The following is a 22,899-nucleotide window of genomic DNA, read 5'->3' on the forward strand; positions in this document are numbered from 1 at the left end:
TTTTTGCCTATGTCCCTGTTGAATGTGAATTTATCCAGTTTAAACCCATTACTTCGTGTCCTACCCGGTTCTCTTACCAACAAAACCTTATGAATATCTCCCTGGGACTATATGTTACCAGGCTACCAGGGAAGGCCAAATCCGTGCCAATGGCAGCGGACGGGTTAATCTTAGTCATTTCTTAATTAGCAACCTGTCGACTTATGTTCCTGTGCACAAACCCGGTTCTTTGGCAACAGTTTTCTCACTCTTGAAATTTTCTGTATATCTTTATTTCGTTGTTCGTCGTCTAAAGGTTTTGTGTTAAAATTTTCACGCCTTAGACCAGGAACCTGTTTCCTTATGACATCCGCAAACATACTTTTTTTCTGTCTTGCCGCCATCCTCTCATTTCTTGTTTATTTTTTTCTCTCATCTATACGTTTGTTTTACCCATTTTAATTTTCATCATTTTTTTCATCAATAACTTTAGTATCTTTGCTATGTATTACTTCTCTTTTCCTTTTTCTCACTAATTCCTTTCGATTTTTGTTTTAACTGCTCTTTTTTTTTACCTCTATATTTTACTTTTTCTCTCTTCATATATTTTCATTTATCTTTCTTCTCTGTCTCTATCTCTCTTTTTGCCTTATTCTCCTCCGTCTCCTCGTTGTTTCATTCCCTATCATTTTCTTATCGTACCTATCTTCACCTCTACCCTTCATTCTTCTCGCCTTTCCTCCCCTTCCTTTTGATTCTCCTCCTCCTCCTGATCCTCCTTCTGCTTCGCCGTTTCTTCTTGCCCTTCACCTTCTCCTTCTTACCCTCCTCCTCTTCTCACCTCAACTCACATCTTCCAACCACCGTCATCCTTCTTCTCTCCCTTCCCCTCACCATCTCCTCCTCCTTCGTTTCCTCTACTCGACTCTTTATCCTTCTCCTCCAGAAATAGTAACCATACATACAACACGCGTGGGAAGCCTCTACAGGTCGTTCAGGAGAATTTGGATCTTGGAGTCACAATCAGACGTAAAACATGCAAAACACTGTAAAAAAGCATATAACAAAGCCAACACTATGCTCGGGTTTATATCAAGAAACTTCAAATGTAAGACGCCGGAAGTAATGCTATCCTTATATAACTCAATGGTAAGACCTCACCTCGAGTATGCGGTACAATTCTGGTCCCCTAATTGAATTGAATTACAAGAAAGAATTCAGCAACGCGCTACGATGATGATTCCACCCTTGAGGGCCCTGCCGCATGAAGAACGACTCAGGCGACTCAACCTCTTCACGCTGGAAAAGAGACACCTGCGGGGGGATATGATGCAGGTCTTCAAGTACCTAAAGAAATTCAGTAACGTCGACCACTTCAAGATCTTTGAACTACAGACCAACTCAAGAACTAGAAAAAACGGTTTACCCATTCAAGCGAAGCGATGCAACACAGACATTGCATGGTAGGAGTTTCTTCTCTAACTTAGTCATACGCCATTGGAACGACCTCCCTGCTGAAGTAGTAAGTGCGGAAACCATCAACTCTTTATAAATATCGCATCGACCAATACTTCGTGACAACAGAAGTAGACTGAAAATACGCAATGAAGTGCTCTGATCTGCTCTGCAGGAACCAAGTGACTGCCAGGCTGATCACGGCTCTACAGCAGGCAACCTCGTAATGAGCCAAAAGGCTTTATGTTGCCTGTCTTTCTACGTTTCCATGTTTCCACATCCTCACCCCAACCCACATCACCATCACCAAACTCCACCACCACCATCACTAATTTCCACCTTTTTCTCCCTCCCCCTCCTCCTCCCGCACCTCCACCACCACCGCCAGAGAGGGAGCGGTGCCCCAACACCTGCCCCGACACCGTGCGCCCCGTGTGCGGCACCAACAACGTGGTGTACAGGAACGAGTGCCAGCTTTTCAGGGCCGCCTGCGCCTCGCTGCCCGGCCTCGGCAAGCAGAATGACGGGCCGTGCGGTGGGTGTCACGCGGGAGGGTACAGTGAACGTAATATAAGGAATAAGATAAGAAAACTTAAGATAAGAAAGCATGAGATAACATGATAACGTAATATAAGAGAACGTAAGATAAGAAAACGTAAGATAAGAAAGCATAAGATAATATGATAACGTAATATAAGAGAACGTAAGATAAGAAAACGTAAGATAAGAGAGCATGATGACAAAATAACGTAATATAAGATAACTTAATATAAGATAACGTAAGATAAGATAAAGTAAGGTGAGATAACGTAAGATAAAGTAAGATAAGAGAACATAAGATAAGAAAACATAAGATAAGAAAACATAAGATAAATAACATAAGATAAGAAAACATAAGATAAGGGAACGGAAAATATGAGAGCGTAAGATAAGAGAACGTAACATAACGTAAGATAAGAGAACATATGATAAGAGAACATAAGAGAACATAAAATAAGAGAACGTAAGATAAGAGAACGTAATGTAAGAACGTACTTTGAATGTAATATAAGGGAGCGTGATGAGAACGCAATTTAAGACGTAGTACAAGATAACCAAACAGAGGGAAACTCATGTAAGAGAACGTAGTATAAGAACGCAGTGAAAGAGATCGTAATGTAAGAGAACGTAGTAGTCAACAGAACGTAATGATAATAAAAAAAAACGGAATATAAAACAACGCAACTCGAGAACGTAAATAACTAGAACGCGACATAAGATACCGTAACTTAAGATATCGTAATCCTAGAAAACGGACGATATGAGAACGTAATAAGAAAAAACGAAATAAAAAAAGAACGTAAAAAAAAAGAACGTAGTAAAAGATAACGCAACATAAAAAAAAACCAGGATTAAAAAACACGATATATGAGGTAATTTATATATATTAAAACGTAATGGAAGAGAGAACGCCATTATTGGAAACGCAATTACTAGAAAACGACGTAAAATGAGAATATAACGTAGACGATATATTTGTAGATGGTTCAGGGAGGGAGAGGTTGAAAAAAAGGGAGTGGAGAAGGGGAAGGAAGGAGAGGGAGGGAGGGAGGGAGGGAGGGATAGTGGAACAGGTATAAATATGATGTTGAAATACGCAGAGGGGATGACGAGGAGGGAGGGAGATGAAGAGAGGGAGAGAAGGAGGTGGGGAGGTTATCGACGTAGGGTATTGTGTGTGTGTGTGTGTGTGTGTGGGGAGGGGAAGGGAGGCGGGGGAATGGGTTGGTTACGTAAGAAGGGGAGTGGAGAGGAAGGAGTGGGAAGGGAAGGGGAGGTTATGGATTGAGTGCATCATGTGTGTGTGTGGGGAGGGAGGGGATGGGAGGGGAGGGGAAGCAAGTGAACTGTGAAAGGTTAGGATAGAAGGGGAAGGGATGGGAAGGGAAGGGAAGGGATAGCAAGGGAATGGAAGGAAATAGAAAGGACTGGAAGGGAAGGAAGGGAAGGAGAGTGGAAAGGAAGGGAAATAGAAGGGATGGAAGGGGAGAGAATGGATGGGTAAGTAAGGGAAGGGAAGGGAAGGGATAGCAAAGGAATGGAGGGAAATAGAAAGGACTGGAAGGGAAGGGAAGGAAGGAAAGTGAAAAGGAAGGGGAGTAGAAGGGATGGAAGGGGAGAGAATGGAAGGGTATGTAAGGGAAGGGAAAGGAACAGTAGGTATGTGGAAGGGAAGGGAAGAGAAACAGTGAAAGGGAGTGAAGTGGAGTGTAAGGATGGAGAAGGGAAGTAAAAAGTGGAACAGAAGGGAGAAGGAGGTGGAGGGATAGGCAAAGGAAGGGAGGGAAGTGGAGGAGAAGGAAAAATAAGAGAACCAAAGGAAGAGACAGTGGAGAGCAAGAGGTGGAGGGGAAGGAGGGAAGAGGAGGGGAGTAAAAAGTGGAAGAGGAGGAAACGACAGGTATGGAGGTATGTGGAGGCGAGGATATTTATGCCGGGAGCAAGAGGTGTAGGAGGAGGAGGAGGAGGAGGAGGAGGAGATAGCGGTGGTGAAACAGACAATTACGCGAACAGGATCCACCACTCCACCACCACCACCGATCCACCCACCCACCTCATCCACTTCCCGACTCTTATCACCTCCACTTATCCACCTTGTTCGTATTCTTCCTTCCTTTCCTCCTTCCTTTTCCTCTTGTTTTTGTGTTTTCTCGCTGTTTATATTCATCTTTCACATTCTGGGTACGATATATTTGCCTCTTAACTGAAAGGGGTAGGCCTACTGGTTCCTCTTCTGTTTGTGTTTTTCTCGCTGTTTATATTCATTTTTCACATTCTGGGTACGATATATTTGCCCTTACGTACCTCGCCTCTTGACTGAAAGGGGTAGGCCTACTGGTTCCTCTTCTGTTTGTGTTTTTCTCGCTGTTTATATTCATCTTTCACATTCTGGGTACGATATATTTGCACTTAACGTACCTCGCCTCCTGACTGAAAGGGGTACTGGTGAGGTTAAGGGTGTTTTAACTCGAAATCAAACCATAGTCCCCAGAATCAAAGCCACCCTTTTTATACCCTACAATTTTTACAGTGCAAGGAGGAGGAGAAGCATCGTCCAGCCGCTGTCGTGAGGATTGCACCAAGATCTATCTCCCCGTGTGTGGGTCGGACGGCGTCACCTACAACAACGAGTGTCTCCTGAAGGCCGCCAGCTGCAAGAACGTGGAAAGCGGGGGACCCAAAATCGACATCCGCTATGAGAATGCCTGCGGTAGGGGATAGTTGGAAAGTTTCGTTTAGTCGGCGCAACATCTGTGGTCATATGCCGGAGAGAGACAGAAGGGGAAGGAATTATAGGACTGCGGTAGGGGATGAAACTAAATAAAGGCCTCGATCGGCATTTTCAGGCGCTTCGACCTCCCTGCATCAACTATTTCCAGAGGCCGAAAAGGATATCAATTGGGTTCTAATGAGTTTTTTTTTTTAGGTTCAGGGTACAGAAGAAGGGTCAGACTACTACCAGGGTCATAAAAGTACCTCTGGAAATCTCCGAAGCCCCTACCAAAGCCCTGTCAAATGTGAATGCATGAGCGGCGAGGCGTTTGAGAATATGGAACCACTAAATATTTCAGCGTCCAAGCACACGTATTTGGCAAGGCTTTTGTAGGCGCTGTGGGTCTTTTCCAGGGGTAGTTTCATGATCCTGGTGGTAGTTTCACCCTTCCTCTGTACCGTGAACCTAAAGGAATCACGCCTTTGAAAATAGTTGGTATGGGGGGGTGGAAGCGTCTGACAATACCACCCTTAATTAATGTTACCCCTGAAAACACTGTATAAAATGTTTTCTGAGATAAACGCTTAATAAAAAATGCTAGCTTTTTAAGGTACTCTATGTTAGTTGTTCTTAGGGTGTCTCTCTATCCTTGCTCTCTCCACGCACAGAAGGGGAAGCGCCAAGGGACATATGTCAAAGGACCTGCAGTAACACCTTTGACCCTGTGTGCGCCTCGGACCGTGTCACGTACCACAGCAAGTGCGAACTGTCCATTGCCATCTGTCGCAACAAAGAAATCACCCTGCGACGCGAAGAACCGTGCGGTAGGTCTGAAAGTTTAACATAAGCACGTAAGGAGTCTGCAAGAGGCTGGTGGGCTTGTACAATGCAGCTCCTGTGAAACTAACCCCGCCTAACACCACTAGGAGTCTGTAAGAGGCTGGTGGGCTTGTACAATGCAGCTCCTGTGAACCTAACCCCGCCTAACACCACTAGGAGTCTGTTAAAGGCTGGTGGGCTTGTACAATGCAGCTCCTGTGAACCTAACCCCGCCTAACACCACTTGGAGTCTGTAAAAGGCCGGTGGGCTTGTACAATGCAGCTCCTGTGAACCTAACCCCGCCTAACACCACTAGGAGTCTGTAAGAGGCTGGTGGGCTTGTACAATGCAGCTCCTGTGAAACTAACCCCGCCTAACACCACTTGGAGTCTGTAAAAGGCTGGTGGGCTTGTACAATGCAGCTCCTGTGAAACTAACCCCGCCTAACACCACTAGGAGTCTGTAAAAGGCTGGTGGGCTTGTACAATGCAGCTCCTGTGAAACTAACCCCGCCTAACACCACTAACCATGAATTTATCTAGTCTATTTTTGAATGTGACTATCGTATTGGCACTTACCACATGACTACCCAGCCTGTTCCACTCATCTACCACTCTGTTGGTAAGTCAATTTTTACCTATGTTGAATCTGAATTTATTCATTTCAAACCCGTTACTACGTGTCCTACCTGGTTCTCTCACCGTTAAAACTTTATTAATATCCCCCTTATTAAAGTCCTTCTTCCATTTATAAACCGCGATCAAGTCTCCTTGGACCTTGCGCCTTTCTAGAGAATGCAAGTTTTATTTTTCTAAGTCGTGAGGATTCCTCATATGGCAAGTGTCTTAACCCGTGAATCATCTTAGTCATTCTCCACCACTGGTCCCCTGGCAGATGAGACCGGATCGCTAACACAGGACTGTCAACACATGGCCAGCGTTCTCAACAAAAACTTTGCATCCGTATTCACGGTTGAGAACGTCGAGACCATTCCCGAGGGCACTGACCCGCCGAGGGGGATTACGCCCCTGGTAAATGACACAATATCAGACCAAGATGTGAAAAAGTACCTTGACAAGCTTGACATGAACAAGTCAACAGGATCCGACAACTTGTCTCCGCGGTTATTGAAAGAACTTAAACAGCAAATACTCCAGCCACTCACCAGCATATTTAACCGGTCAGTACAACTAAAGAAGGTCCCCGACGACTGGAAAATGGCAAACGTAACACCGATTTTCAAAAAGGGAGATAAAAGTGTTGCACTAAACTACGGGCCCATAAGTTTAACGTCAGTGGCAGGCAAAATCCTTGAGAAAATTATTAGATATAAATTTGTCAGTTTTTTAGAAGACAACAATATAATTTCCGACACCCAGCACGGTTTCAGAAACATGTGCTCCTGTTTAAAATATCTACAAGACTTCTTCCAAGGTTCCCAACTGGGATGAACACATCCCAAGCGATGTTATATACCTGGATTTTCAAAAAGCCTTCGACAAGGTACCACACGAGCGACTGCTTAAGAAATTACAGTCAGCGGGTATTGGAGCCAATCTGATCGCGTGGATAAGAGATTGGCTCACCGACAGAAAACAACGAGTGTTACTGAACGGGCAGGCTTCCGAGTGGCCTCCAGTAACTATTGGAGTACCTCAAGTGTCAGTGCTGGGACCCATTCTCTTTATTATATATAATACATCAGCGATCCTGAAACAGGACTGAAATCCACCCCATCGAAGTTTGCAGACGACACTAAGGTGGGCGGAAGGGCCGTCACGACGGCCGATTGCGAAATCATCCAAAAGGACCTTGATCAAATCATCCAATTGTCTGAAAAGTGGCAAATGTCCTTCAATGCCGACAAATGTAAAGTCAAGCACTTTGGGTCCATAAATAGTAACCACACATACATCATGCGTGGGAGGCCTCTGCAGGTCGTGCAAGAGGAGTCGGATCTTGGAGTCACCATCAGCAGTGGCCTGAAATATGCAAAGCACTGCAAAAAAGCATATAACAAAACCAATCCTATGCTCGGGTTCATAGAAAGAAATTTCGAGTGGAAAACATCAGAAGTAATGTTAACCTTGTATAATTCAATGATAAGGCCTCACCTCAAATATGCAGTACGGTTTTGGTCCCCTAATTACAGGAAAGACATTGACTTATTAGATAGAGTTCGGCGCCGCGCTACGAAAATGATTCCAGCCTTGAGGGCTCAACCGTACGAGGAACGACTCAAGCGACTCAACCTCTTTACCCTGGAAAAGAGACGCCTAAGAGGGGATATGATTCAGGTCCTTAAGTACCTGAAGAAGTTCAGTAACGTCGACCACTGCAAGTTTTTTGAGCAACAAAACAACTTAAGAACTAGAAATAACTGTCTGCCAAATCAGGCCAGGGGCTGTAGTACCGCCATTGGCAGGAGTTTTTTCTCAAACCGAGTCATCCGTCATTGGAACAATTTTCCCTCAGAAGTAGTAAGTGTGAGCACCATCAGCTCCTTTAAACATCGAATTGACCGCAATTTCGCTGCGTCAGGAGTGAACTGAATACCGAAGCGCTTTCATCTGCTCTGCAGCCACGAAGCGACTGTCGAGCAGATTAAATTACTAGAGCGGGCAACCTCGTCAGGAGCCAATTGGCTTTCTGTTGCCTGTATATCCATGTTTCTCTGTACCGATTCTAACATTTTGATATCCATTCTATAGTAAGGTGACCAGAACTGAACCGCATCATCAAGATGATGAGGGCTATTGACTTTCCTATCCCCATTGTCGGTACTAAGGGCATGAAACGGCGCCTTGATTCTCGTATATGGATATGTATTAGACTAGAGATGCTCGTCCTCCCTCTCTTTCTACTACTACACCTTTTCCTTCTTCTCCTCTACAGTAACCTTCTACTCTTCCTTCTCCTCCACCTACACCTCCTCCTTCTTCTCCTCTTCCTCCTACTCCATTTTCTTTTCCTTTTACATATCTTTATTCTCTTCTTCCTCATCCTTCTACACTTTCTCATATTTTTTCTTTTCTTTATCTTGCTACACCTCACCATCCCTTTTTCCCCTCCTCCTCCACCACCTCCTCCTCCTCCTCCTCCTCCTTATACATGTACTCATCCTTCTTTACCTCCTTCTTCTTCTCCTTCTGCACCTCCTAATCCTCTTCCTCATCCTTCTTCTCCCCACTCTACATCCACGTATTAATCCTCCTCCTCCTTCTGCCCCAACAGCGGGCTTCACGGGTACCAGCGGAAGACGCCCCTCGACGGAAACCCAGAGCGACCAGTCCTCCCCGCCCCAGACCTCCGCAGTGGTGAGCGTGGGCTGCCCGGACACCTGCAATGGAGGGTTTAGGCCCGTTTGCGGCACCAACAACCTCACCTACGGCTCCGACTGCTACCTCGAACTGGCCAAGTGCCGCAACCCCGGGCTTGAGAAGAAGGCTGACGGCGTGTGTAGTGAGTGTGATAGTGTTTTTATTTTTTTATTTTTTACACCAGAGGAGTCAGTTCAGGGGCATCCTTCTTCTCTATCCCTCTGCACCGTCTCATCTTCCTTTTTTTCTCCTCGTCCTTCTATCTCTTATAATGTTCGTGACTCCAACATCACCACTTCATCTTTCTTCTCCTTCTCCACCATCTCATCCTCTTTTCCTTCCTCCCTCCCGTCCCCAGCTAAAGACTGTTCCCCATAATAATACAGCCTCTTTCTCCCGTCCCCAGCTAAGGACTGTTCCCCATAATAATACAGCCTCTTTCTCCCGTCCCCAGCTAAGGACTGTTCCCCATACAGTCTCTCTCCCGTCCCCAGATAAGGACTGTTCCCCATACTAATACAGCCTCTCCCTCCCGTCCCCAGCTAAGCCCATACTAATACAGCCTCTCCCTTCCGTCCCTAGCTAAAGACTGTTCCCCATACTAATACAGCCTCTCCCTCCCGTCCCCAGCTAAGCCCATACTAATACAGCCTCTCCCTTCCGTCCCTAGCTAAAGACTGTTCCCCATACTAATACAGTCTCTCTCCCGTCCCCAGCTAAAGACTGTTCCCCATACTAATACAGCCTCTCCCTCCCGTCCCCAGCTAAGCCCATACTAATACAGCCTCTCCCTTCCGTCCCTAGCTAAAGACTGTTCCCCATACTAATACAGCCTCTCCCTCCCGTCCCCAGCTAAGGACTGTTCCCGATACTAATACAGCCTCTCCCTTCCGTCCCCAGCTAAGGACTGTTCCCCATACTAATACAGCCTCTCCCTTCCGTCCCCAGCTAAGGACTGTTCCCCATACTAATACAGCCTCTCCCTTCCGTCCCCAGCTAAGGACTGTTCCCCATACTAATACAGCCTCTCCCTCCCGTCCCCAGCTAAGGACTGTTCCCCATACTAATACAGCCTCTCCCTCCCGTCCCCAGCTAAGGACTGTTCCCCATACTAATACAGCCTCTCCCTTCCGTCCCCAGCTAAAGACTGTTCCCTATACTAATACAGCCTCTCCCTCCCGTCTCCAGCTAAAGACTGTTCCCGATACTAATACAGCCTCTCCCTTCCGTCCCCAGCTAAGGACTGTTCCCCATACTAATACAACCTCTCCCTCCCGTCCCCAGCTAAGGACTGTTCCCCATACTAATACAGCCTCTCCCTCCCGTCTCCAGCTAAAGACTGTTCCCCATACTAATACAGCCTCTCCCTTCCGTCCCCAGCTAAGGACTGTTCCCTGCAATGCGACACGGCCCGGCGGCTTGTGTGCGGCTCTGACGGCATCACGTATACGAATGATTGCTTCCTCCTCCTCGCCCGCTGCAAGGACCCGGCGGTTCAGCGCAAGCATGACGGCCCCTGCGGTGAGTGTGGGCTGGGCTGATGGTTCTCTATTGGGTTATTTGAGGTTGTATTGTTGTTGTTGATGGTATGGGATAGGATGGGAGGGGATGGGATGGGGATTAACTATTTAGCACAAGGGCACCACAAAAACTGGTTATTGTCGGGTGTATACACGTCGCTATCCTTGTGTGTTTGTTTTGATGGGTTGTGTGTGTTTACGTGTGTGTGTGTGGGGGGGGTGCCCTTATGTCTGTCTGCCTGCCTGCTTTTGTCTGTCTGTCTGTCTGTATGCATCTGTCTACCTGTCTGTCGGTCTGTTAGGTGAGTTAAATCATAGATGTTTGTTTTGATGGGTTGTGTGTGTTCAGGTGTGTGTGTGTGGGGGGGGTGCCCTTATGTCTGTCTGCCTGCCTGCTTTTGTCTGTCTGTCTGTCTGTATGCATCTGTCTACCTGTCTGTCGGTCTGTTAGGTGAGTTAAATCATAGATGTTTGTTTTGATGGGTTGTGTGTGTTCAGGTGTGTGTGTGGGGGGGGAGGAGTCGCTTTTATGTCTGTCTGCCTGCCTGCTTTTGTCTGTCTGTCTGTCTGTATGCATCTGTCTACCTGTCTGTCTGTCTGTTAGGTGAGTTAAATCATAGATGAGAATGATGGTGACGAGGAGAAGAAGGAAGAGGATGAGAATGACGAGAGGATAATGGAGAGGAGGAGGAAGAGGAGATGGATTAACAAAGCATAAAACACACACACAAAAACACTACTAAAGGAAGAAAGATGAATTAAAAAGTACATTTAAACCTACAAATAAAACAACCGTCATCATAACTCATCAACAGGCCCAGAAATCCCTACTTATTCCCACCATATAAATACATAACTATACAACTATATAACGCTAACCACAGCAATAGAGGAGGAGAGTTCGCCAAGCTAGATCATGGGCGCCAAGTTGCCAAAAGAGTCACGAATAAACACATAACCCTATACAGCTACATAACGTCTTCCTTCCTCTCCAGTGATGCCATTTCAGCGGATTTTTCACTAGATCTGGCGGAATTGCATGTGAATCTAGCGGAAAAATCGTAGAACTGACAAGAGTAACTAGCGGATTTTCAAGTCCAATCTAGCGGGAAATTTTTATAGTATCACCTATCATCTGGGGGATTTTTTAGGCTTTCCTAGCGGATTTATAAATTTTGAGTTGGCAGCACTGTTCCTCTCACCGCCCTCAGTGTTCGTGGAGAAGCCGGAGTGCGCCCCCCGCCGCTGCGCCACCAACGGCCAGGCCCTCTGTGGCAGCGACGGCATCACCTACAGGAACCAGTGCCAATTCGACGCCGCCATCTGCTACAACCAAGGCCTGCTCAAGCTCTACGACGGACCCTGCAGTGAGTAGTGTACGTGTGGTAGCTTTTGCTTTGGTTGTGGTTGTGGTTGTGGTTGTGGTGGGGTAGCTCTTTTTTTTTCTGCCTTCCTTTCTCCTTCGCTTTGTTTAATTCTTTTGTTTTGTCCATTTTAATATTTTTCCATTTAACTTTCGCGTTCTTTTTCGCTTTTTTCACTTTCCCCTGTTTCCTTTCTCCCTCTCATTTCCTATTCTTTTCACATCTTGTATCCTTTTCTCCCTTTTATCTTATTTTCTTTTTTTCTCCTTTTCTATCATTGCGTAGTTTTTTTTTTTCGTTCCTTCCTTCTTCTTTCCTTCTTTTGTCTATCTTTCCTTTTCTCCCTTTTATTCAACTTTCTCTTTTTTTCCTCCTTTTCTATCATTGCGTAGTTTTTTTCTTGTTCCTTCCTTCTCTCCTTCTTTTGTCTATCTTTCCTTTTCTCCCTTTTATCTTCCTCTTTTTTCTCCTTTTCTATCGTTGCGTTCATTTTATCCGTATTTCCTTCCTTCTTCCTTTCCATTTTCTTTCCCTCACTTCGGTTTTTGCTTCGATTTTCTTCTCTTGCTTTTCCATTTCTTCCACTTTTCTCTTTGTTAACCCTCCCCTTTTCTATTTCCTTTTTTCTTAGCTCTCTTCTTCATCAGCCTATCTTTTCTTTTCTCCATTCCTTCCATCTTTCGTTTCCTCTTCCCTTTCCCTCTCTACTTCCTTCCTTCCTTCCTCTCTTCTTCTATTCGCTCTCTGTCCCGTCTATCTTCCGTTTTATTTTATTTCTCTCACCTCTCGTTTTCTTATCTCCTGTTTCACTGTCCCTTTCCCATTTATTTTCTTTCTTCTTTCTTTCTTTCCTTTCTTCCTCTCTTCTCATCATTTCGCTTCTTCTCTCCTTTTTCTTCCTCTTTCTCCATTCCCTTCATCGCTAGCTTTATTTTCCTTTATCATTTTTCCTTCCTTTCTCCCTCTCTTCTTCGTATCATTTCGCTTCTTCTCTCCCTTTTCTCCCATCATTTTTCCTTCCTTTCTCCCTCTCTTCTTCGTATCATTTCGCTTCTTCTCTCCCTTTTCTCCCCTTTCTCCACTCCTTCCAACGTTTGCTTTATTTTTCTTTATCACTTTTCTCTCTTATGTTTTTACTTCTCGTGCTTCTCATTAGGTGGTTAACAAATTACTTCCTTGGTTGATTGGTTGATCGGGGCAGGTTGCTTCCGTGACCATTAGACTGTTAGCTGTAATTTCTGCTTTTGGCTAATGTGGAGTTTTTTTTTCTTTTTGTTATTCGCTATTAGTCTATTATATATCCTCTCTTTTGCTGTTCGCTTTTAAGTTTTTCTATCCTCCTTTGCCAAACACCTTTTCCTTATATAAGTCACTTCTTGTTATCTCCTTTTCTTAATTATTTTTGCTTAGTCCATTTAATTTATTCTAAGCTGCAATATTTTTTTTTTCCTCTGAACCCCAAAAGTGTATTGCGTTATGCTTTTGTTTATATTGTTATGCTTCTTGATTTGCTTGTGTTGTTGTTGTGTTGCTTCTGCTGTCGTTGTTATCTCCTTTTCTTTTTATTTTTGCTTAGTCCATATAATCTATTCTAAGCTGCAATGTTTTTTTTTCCTCTGAACCCCACAAGTGTATTGCGTTATGCTTTTGTTTATATTGTTATTCTTCTTGACTTGCTTGTGTTGTTATTGTGTTGCTTATTGTAGTGTTCTTGCTTAGATTTATGAAGTGTTTCTTGCCACGCACAGAGCATTGAGTCACCAGCACCACAACCACCAGCACCACCACCGTGAGAACCAGCACCACCAGCACCACCAGCACCATCACCACCACCTCTTAGCACCACCACCACCACAACCACCACCAGCACCCTATCCTCTCATCTCTCCAGCACTCAGCATCACCATCCCTCGCTCAGCACTCAGCACCGCGCCTCGCTCAGCACTGCCAGCACCTTCAGCACATGCCCCGCTTTGAAGCCTCGCCCGCCTCCACCACCACGTCAGCACCATCAGCACCTCCTCGGCACCGCCTCAGCACCGCGCCTCAAGCTTAGAATCAGCACTAAGCACCACCGTCCAGCACCATCGTAGAGAGCTTAAGCTTAAGTGTGTAGTGTTTTTAGCTTATTTTTCTTTTTTTTTTCTTTTTTCTTGTTCTAGTTCTTTTGCTTTTTCCTCTTCCTCTTCCTCTTCCTCCTCCTCCTCCTCCTCCTGCATGAAGAATAGTATTAGTTTCTTTTAATTTAGTAGTAATGCTTTAACCTCTTCCTCCTCCTCCTCCTCCTCCTCCTCCTTTTCTCCTCCTGCGTTTCTTCCTTCCTCCTTAATCGTCTTCCTCCTCCTCCTCCTCCTCCTCCATTAAACCTTGATCTTAATTTTCCACTTTTTCGAACGACCTCCTCTACTACTACTATTACTACTACTACTACTACTACCACCACTTCTACTACTAATTGTTGTTGTTGTTGTTTTAACCTGAATAACAAAATAATTACCTGCTGTGATTACTAACATTAACATCTTATTAGTGTTGCGTGATTGCGTTGTGGATGTGTGATGCTTATAATGACCTCTCTCTCTCTCTCTCTCTCTCTCTCTCTCTCTCTCTCTCTCTCTCTCTCTCTCTCTCTCTCTCTCTCTCTCTCTCTCTCTCTCTCTCTCTCTCTCTCTCTCTCTCTCTCTCTCTCTCTCTCTCTCTCTCTCTCTCTCTCCCCCCTTGGCTTACTTTTTCCACGTAATTTCTTCTCCTTGTCCTTGTTCTCTTCTTCTCTCTGACCACTATCCTTCCTCCTCCTCCTCCTCCTCCTCCTCCTCCTCCTCCTCCTCCTCCTCCTCCTCCTCCTCCTCTTCCTCTTCAACCACAAAATCGCTCTTCATTCTGTTCCTTCCGCATCTTCTTCCTCCCCTCCTCCTCCTACTCCTCCTTCTCCTCTCTTCCATTTTCCTTCTTCTTTCCGTCATCTTATTATGTTTTTTTTATCCCTTACTCTGCTTCTCTTCATCCTTTCCTCTCTCTCGCTTTCGTCATTCTCTCTATCTTTGTCTCCTTACTTCTCCTCCTCCTCCTCCTCTTCCTCTCTTCCATTTTAATTCTTCTTTCCATCATCCTTTTATGTTTTTTATCCCTTACTTTGCTTCTCTTCTTCCTTTCCTCTCTCTCTCGCTTTCGTCATTCTCTCTATCTTTGTCTCCTTACTCCTCTTCCTTCTCCTCCTCCTCCTCCATTTCCTTCAACACCTCGCAGAACCTGACCCTCGCTTGTGTGGCCGCTGCGACGATAACACTCGGGAGCTCGTTTGCGGCAGTGACGGGGTGACTTACCTCAATCACTGCCACCTCATCCTCCACGCCTGTCGCTCCGGCCACGATATCACCAAGGTCGGCAACGGACCCTGTAGGCGGCGCTGACGGTGGGCGAGGAGGGGGTGGCTAGGGCGAACTGACGAGTGGAGTTGGGGGTGACACCTGAGGAAGAGAGAGAGAGAGGGGGAGTGTGAAGGGGAGTGAGGGGGAATGGAGTGAGTTGATGGATAGGAATGACAGTTGAAAGTGGGTTAGTTTAGTTGAGGGTCTTATGAGGTTTGGGAGATGGTTGAATAGATTGATAGATAGATAGATAGATAGATAGATAGATAGAGAAAAAAGAGAGGGAGAGAGAACAAAAGTGAGTGAGTGAGTTAGGTTGTATGTAAGGAAGAGAGAAAGATAGATAGATAGAGAGAGAGAGAGAGAGAGAGAGAGAGAGAGAGAGAGAGAGAGAGAGAGAGAGAGAGAGAGAGAGAGAGAGAGAGAGAGAGAGAGAGAGAGTAGAGTTGATTAAAAGAGAAAAAGAGTGTTGTTAGGGTTTTATAATGGCTGGAAAATAGACAGACAGACAGACGTAATTAAAATGAAAGGAAGACAGAGAAAAAAGGGAGATCATTAAATAGAAAAAGAAAGAAAGAAATAAGAATGTAAAAGACCTAGCTCTCTTTATTAACCCATTCCAGCTTAACTAACCCGCTTAAACTAACCGCTTAACAACTAACCTAACCTAACCTAACCTAACCTAACTCACCTGAGACTTAATGAACTTCAACTCACCTGTCCTCCCTCTCCCCCCTCACCTGAGCCCCCCAATAGGCCGGCCGCAACACTTGACTGACCCAACACAAGGCGACAATATGGAACACTTCTAAAACACGTCTGGAGCCTCCTTTTGGAACACTGCAATACTTTGGAAAACTACCAGAAACACATAAAAGATAATTATATCCATCAAAGACCCATTATAAAACATGACCCAACACAAGGGGACACACTGTGAAACACTTCTAGTACACGTCTGGAGCCTCCTTTTAGAACACTGCAACACTATGGAGAACTACAGAAACACATAGAACAAAATTATATCCATCAAAGACCCATTATAAAACATGACCCAACACAAGGGGACAACACTATGGAACACTTCTTGAACACATCTGGAACCTCCTTTTAGAACACTGCAACATCACGATGAACGATTACAGGAACATATAACAGAGCGCAACACCCATCATATACAGAACCTCCTCTCCATTATACATCATGAAACACTAATGCAACACTTTGAAACATTCCTCGAATACACGTCTTTTGATTTTTTTATAGAAGTAGCGAGTAGCGGGCTTTTTTTTTATTGTTTCCTTTTTTTGTGCCCTTGAGCTGTCTCCTTTGTTGTAAAAAAAAAAAAAAACATCTGGGGCTTATTTTTTTAACATTGCAACACATGGAACACAAACTTGTCTCTCTAATACAGGAATTCTTGAAGTACATATTATGAAACACTAATCAATAAAACGAAACACATATATAACCCTTTTTAAAACACTGCAACACCTCAAAATATTATAGAAACACATATCAAACACAAGAACACCTATACTAGACACAACTTAAAGCTCAGATTATGAAACACTGCACCTATGCCACGAAACACTTCTGAAACACAAATGGGACCTCTAAGAACACCGCAACACTACGTAATATTATAGAGAAACACATTATGGAACACAACAACACAGTAACTTAGAGAGCACATTATGAAACGCTAACCAACACCACTTAGCACTCTTAGAACTCATTTGGAACACTGCAACACTAAGCAAACAGAAAATAATCATTACAATACCCATCCTCCTCCTCCTCCTCCTCCTACTACTACTACTACTACTACTTGAAACACAAATCATGGGAAACAGCATCTTATCAAACACTAGAAAACAAACAAACAAACGCTATGGAACACTCAAAAAGAAACACAGATATTGATATACAGCAATAAGAGTAAACACACACACACACACACACACACACACACACACACACACACACACACACACACACACACACACACACACACAAAAAAAAAAAACACATTAGAAAACTATTTTATTGAAGTTATATTATAAAAAAAAACTTATGCTTCAAATTTTAACTAGAGATAATAGAGAAAAAAATAGTAGAAAAAAAGACGATAGACAATTTTTAGAACGCTCTTTTGTAGCTTAGGAAAAAAAAAGATTGTAAGGAAAAATAAGAATGTATAATGTAAAAAAAAAAGATAACAAAAGCACCGGGTTGTACTTTTCTTTCTTTTCATGACACAAGGGTGGAAAAAGAGGCGAAGGAGAATGAAGCAAAAGAAGAGTCAGTAAAGGAACGTGAGTGAGGCAAAGGAACGGATAACAAAGGCAAGCGATTATGTAAAGAAAATGAGTCAGTGTAAGTAAACGAAGAAGGTAAATGAGTAAATGAAGAAAACGGAAAGGAAGGGAAAACTGGAACAAGAGCAAGAAAATGAGTCCGAATGTAAGAAAACGAACACAAAGGAAAATAAGTAAAAGAAGAAAACGGAAAGGAAGGAAAAAAAGAAAAGAGAAAATGTCGGTAAATGAACAAGATCAGGAAATGTATGAGAAAGAAAGAGAATGTGAAGAAAAAGATAAACAGCGAAAATGTAAGTAAATGAATAAAATGAAAAAAAATAATAAGGAAGAAAAGGAAGAATTACGAAGATGCAAGTAAATGAATAAAATGAAAGAAAAATAGGGAAGGAAAGAAAGGAATGAGGAAAAGAATGAATCAAAGGAAAATGAAAAAAAGGAATAAGAAGGAAAACAATGGAATAAAGAGGGAAAAATAAGGAAAATAAAGGAAAGACTGAGAAGGAAACAAATATGAAAGAAAATGGGAGGAAGAAAAGAGAAAGAAAAGAAAGAAAAGAAAGAACCCCCAAAAAACAAAACAACAACAACAACCTATAGATGGAATATAATGCAACAAAAAACAACAACAACAAAACACAGAGAAAACAAATAAATAAGTGTTGCTATAGCTCTCTTTTCGTTGCAGTTTTTGTGTTGGTAATTTCAGAGTGTTGTGTTTGTGTTGCTTTCCGCGTGAGGGTGTTACTGCTGTGTTGCTTGAGACGTTCCTTGCTGCGTGGAGGCATTAGGAGTTAGACTGTTATTAGACTAAGAAGGTTTGAATTATGAAATGGTTTTGATTAATGAAAACTTTATATATTACCATGTGGTCTAATTTTTTGCTTTAGTATTATAAGGAATTTTAATTAGGTACTTACTCTTATTAGTATTCTTCTACTCTTTATTATTATTGGTATTACTGTTATTATTATTATTATTATTATTGTTATTATTATTATTATTATTATTATTATTATTATTATTATTATTATTATTATTATTATTATTATCATTATTACTATCGTTTTTGTTTCGTTTATGTACACACACAATTATATTATCTTAAATGACTAAGTGTTTCTTTTTTTATACTATTTCCTTCATGAATTTAGTAAAAAACAACAACAATGACGAATGACGCGTAAATTTCGTGTTTTTAATTACTAATCACTTATTTTTCTTTTTTTCTTTCTTTCTGTCTGTCTGTCTGTTTCTCTGTCTGTCTGTTTGTCTGTCTGTCTATCTGTCTGTCTATCTGTCTGTTTCTCTGTCTGTCTGTTTGTCTGTCTGTCTATCTGTCTTTCTTTGCTTCATTCATAAATAAACAAATAGATAAATTCATTCATTCATTCTTTCTCTTTTCTTCATCCTTTCTTTCCTTCTTTCTTTCTTTCCTTCCTTCCTGCTTTGTCACTTATTTTTCTTTCTTCCGTTGTTTCTTTCTTATTTTCTTTTGGTCTTCCTTTCTTTAATTTCCTTCCTTCTTTCCCTTTCTTTCTTATTCTTTCTCTTTCTTATCTTCCTTCCTTCCAGCCTCTCTTTCTTTCTGATTTTTTATTTATTATTTCTTACTTTCTTCTTTCTTGTATCGAATGGCGTGAACACATGATCACTAACTCTTGTGTATTACTATTCTGTGAGGCGATTGTGTTGCGTGAGATATAGTGTTGCACGAAGAGAGAGAGAAAAAAAGCATCCCAGGTGTGTGTGTGTGTGTGTGTGTGTGTGTGTGTGTGTGTGTGTGTGTGTGTGGTGACTCGTAGTGTTGTCTTGAGTTGCAGGAATGATGGAAGACCTGTTTGTGTTGCCTTCTGTGTGTCATCTCATCCCTTTGTGTGTGTGTGTGTGTGTGTGTGTGTGTGTGTGTGTGTGTGTGTGTGTGTGTGTGTGTGTGTGTGTGTGTGAGTGTGTGTGTGTGTGTGTGCGTTTTGAATATATACATTAGATAAGAAATATATGAATGATTTTCAAGAATGAGGATGAAGTATAAATGTCAAAAAGAATGATGATTATGATGATGATGACAGCGAAGAGGAGGAAGAAGGAAGAGGAACAAGAGGAAGGAAGGAAGGAAGGAAGGATGGAAGGAAGGGCGTTGGATACGATCTTTCATATTATCTTCCGTCACACACACACACACACACACACACACACACACACACAAACCGCACAAACCTAATCGGGGGTGGCGGTCCAGTGGAGAGTTTCGGCCACGAGGAGGAGGAGGAGGAGGAAGAGGAGGAGGAGGAGGAGGAGGAGGAGGAGGAGAAGGAGGAGGAGGAGGAGGAGGAGAATTACAAATGCAACCCGATAATTAATTGGTTGAAAATGGTTCTTGAATATCATCTACTACTACTACTACTACTACTACCACTACTACTACTACTACTACTTCGAATATCAAGGTGGTTGGGTTACTTTTTTCCCATCGCTGCCCTTTTCACCACCACCACCACCACCACCATCACCACCACCACCACCACCCTACAAAAGACGGAAGGGAAAGGTTAAGAAGGGAAGGGGAAGTGGAGGGAAGAGGGAGAGAAGAGGAGGAAAGAGGAAAGAGTGGTGAAGGGCGGGAAGACAAAGGGGAGGGAAGGGAGAGGAGGGTAAAGAGAGAGAGAGAGATTTAGGGGTATGGGAGGAGGCGTGGGGAAGGAAGGGGGAGGAAGGGGGAGGAAGAAAGAGAGATGGTGGGGTATGGGGGAAGGGGCGGGGAAGGAAGGGGAGGAAAGGAGGGGAAGTTGAAACGTGTAGGGGAGTTCAGGTAAGGAAGGTAAAGGGGGGGGGAGGGGTGGAGGGGAGAAGGGGGGGGTTCACCTTGTTAATTACCTCACCTGTCCCTCTTATCCTACTTGTCATCAACCGTTTTCTATATTCTCCTCTTTTTCCTCCTCCTCCTCCTCCTCCTCCTCCTCCTCCTACTTCTCCTCCTAAACCTCTTTGTAAGTATACCTGTTGGATCACTTTCTCTCCCCCCTTCTCTCTCTCTCTCTCTCTCTCTCTCTCTCTCTCTCTCTCTCTCTCTCTCTCTCTCTCTCTCTCTCTCTCTCTCTCTCTCTCTCTCTCTCTCTTAACCCATTTTGTTTGTAACACCACTGACCATTAAAGCAAGAGAAGGAGAGAGGGAGAGAGGAGAGAAGGAGAAAGGAAGAGAATGAAGGAAGGTAAGGGGTGGGAGGGAAGGGAGGGAGAGGGAGAGATAAAGGGAGGAAAGGGAGAGAAGGAAGACACTTACACCATAGCGAAATTTGCGAGAGGGAAATGAAAGGGAAGGGGAGGTAAGGAGGGAGGGGGAAGGGGGAGAGAGAGGGAGGGAGGGAGGGAGGGAAGGAAGAGATGGAAGAAAATCACTCCACACCATAACGAAATTTGCGAGAGGGAGGAAGAGGGAGGGAGAGAGGGAGGGAGAGGGAGAGGAGGGGGAGGTATCATTTCATTAACCAGAGTACTTTCACCCCCACTCAAAGATCACGCGAGGTCGTCTGGAGGCCACAGAGTACAGGTCAAGCCGGTAACAAGCGATCCATGGAGCCTCGAGTGACCTAAGTTTGTTTAAGTAACCCCTGAAGTCGCTTGGAAGAAAAAGAAGATTGGAGTAAAAATGGTAAGACATCACCTAGATAATGAAAGGTTAGGGGAAAGGGAGTGAGACAGGGACGCCGGTTAGAAGGTGAGAAGTGCACAACCTCGCGGGAAAAAAGAAAATGGAAGCAGGACATGATAACAAAACACCAACAACAGTAAATAGAACACGAGATGAAGGAGGAACAGTCACAGAGCTCTCCCACGCCACGGTAAGGTCATTGGTTCTTCGTCTCAGGTACCTTCTTTTTGTCACTTTTAAGCCTGCATGACCAGGGCTGTAAAATTCCCGGGAGATTTGAACTGGGAAGCTTTTCATGGGAATTTTGAGGATTTTCGGGAATGTTTTGAGAACTTTGATAATTAGAAAAAAAAATATGTTTGGCTTTAGGATTTCTTTAGGCTGATGTTATTGTTACTTTTTAGAATTCAGTTTTAGGGGGCTGTTGGTGAATAGAGATTTGAACTGGGAAACTTTTCATGGGAATTTTGAGGATTTTCGGGAATGTTTTGAGAACTTTGATAATTAGAAAAAAAATATGTTTGGCTTTATGATTTCTTTAGGCTGATGTTATTGTTACTTTTTAGAATTCAGTTTTAGGGGGCTGTTGGTGAAGGGAGATTTGAACTGGGAAACTTTTCATGGGAATTTTGAGGATTTTCGGGAATGTTTTGAGAACTTTGATAATTAGAAGAAAAATATGTTTGGCTTTAGGATTTCTTTAGGCTGATGTTATTGTTACTCTTTAGAATTCAGTTTTAGGGGGCTGTTGGTGAATGTCCCGTAACCCGTTGGTGGCAAAAGCAGTAATTAAATGAATTAAAATGGACAAAAAAAATACAGAAAAATACCAGTAATCACGATATTGAGAGAAAGGAACTGAAAAAAATGGACAAAAAAGGAGGATACAGAATAAAAAGTAAGTAGCACACGACCTCAAAAAAGAAAATAAGTAACCTCTTCATAAAATGTCAAAAGAGAAATAAAGAAAAGAAATAACAGGTTCGAAAATAACATGTACAGAGAACAGTAAAAAAATAATAATGGTCCTGCAGGCAGACAGGTAGGGTGGGAAAGCCAATTAGCAGGTAAGTAGGTCGTAACCTTTCGAAACATAAAAATGGATTGTCAAAAAAAAAAAAAGACTTGAAAAAAATAATAAATGGGAGGAGCAAGAGAGAGTAGTCGTGAAAGCAGTCAGGTAAGGTTAAGAAAAATACAGTTGACAGGTAAGAACACTACCTGCTGAATAAAGGGGAGCATTATAAAATGGAGCAAAAATATAAGAACAAATGCAAAAAGACCTGCTGAAGAAAGGCGAACATTATAAAAAGGAGCAAAAATATAAGAACAAATGCAAAAAGACCTGCTGAAGAAAGGCGAGCATTACAAAAAGGAGCAAAAATATAAGAACAAATGCAAAAAGACCTGCTGAAGAAAGGCGAGCATTACAAAAAGGAGCAAAAATATAAGAACAAATGCAAAAAGACCTGCTGAAGAAAGGCGAGCATTACAAAAAGGAGCAAAAATATAAGAACAAATGCAAAAAGACCTCCTGAAGAAAGGCGAGCATTACAAAAAGGAGCAAAAATATAAGAACAAATGCAAAAAGACCTCCTGAAGAAAGGCGAGCATTACAAAAAGGAGCAAAAATATAAGAACAAATGCAAAAAGACCTCCTGAAGAAAGGCGAGCATTATAAAAAGGAGCAAAAATATAAGAACAAATGCAAAAAGACCTCCTGAAGAAAGGCGAGCATTATAAAAAGGAGCAAAAATAATATAAGAACAAATGCAAAAGACCTGCTGAAGAAAGGCGAGCATTACAAAAAGGAGCAAAAATATAAGAACAAATGCAAAAAGACCTGCTGA

At 43.1% G+C, this 22,899-nt stretch overlaps 1 protein-coding gene across 1 annotated transcript in view; it reads left to right on the top strand.

The window, feature by feature from the left end:
• The window catches only part of LOC127005077 (agrin-like), a 29,125-nt gene extending 11,158 nt beyond the window's left edge, over nt 1–17,967 (top strand). Inside the window, exons 3-9 of the mRNA XM_050873568.1 lie at nt 1,823–1,969; nt 4,505–4,684; nt 5,356–5,511; nt 8,742–8,969; nt 10,208–10,348; nt 11,559–11,714; nt 13,460–17,967. Of these exons, the coding sequence (XP_050729525.1) occupies nt 1,823–1,969; nt 4,505–4,684; nt 5,356–5,511; nt 8,742–8,969; nt 10,208–10,348; nt 11,559–11,714; nt 13,460–13,467 (1,016 nt within the window). The 3' untranslated portion in view covers nt 13,468–17,967. The remainder of the gene's footprint in view (nt 1–1,822; nt 1,970–4,504; nt 4,685–5,355; nt 5,512–8,741; nt 8,970–10,207; nt 10,349–11,558; nt 11,715–13,459) is intronic.
• The last annotated feature ends 4,932 nt before the right edge of the window (nt 17,968–22,899 follow it).

Source organism: Eriocheir sinensis, chromosome 29, assembly GCF_024679095.1.
Source record: "Eriocheir sinensis breed Jianghai 21 chromosome 29, ASM2467909v1, whole genome shotgun sequence".
Classification (NCBI taxonomy): Eukaryota; Metazoa; Arthropoda; class Malacostraca; order Decapoda; family Varunidae; genus Eriocheir; species Eriocheir sinensis.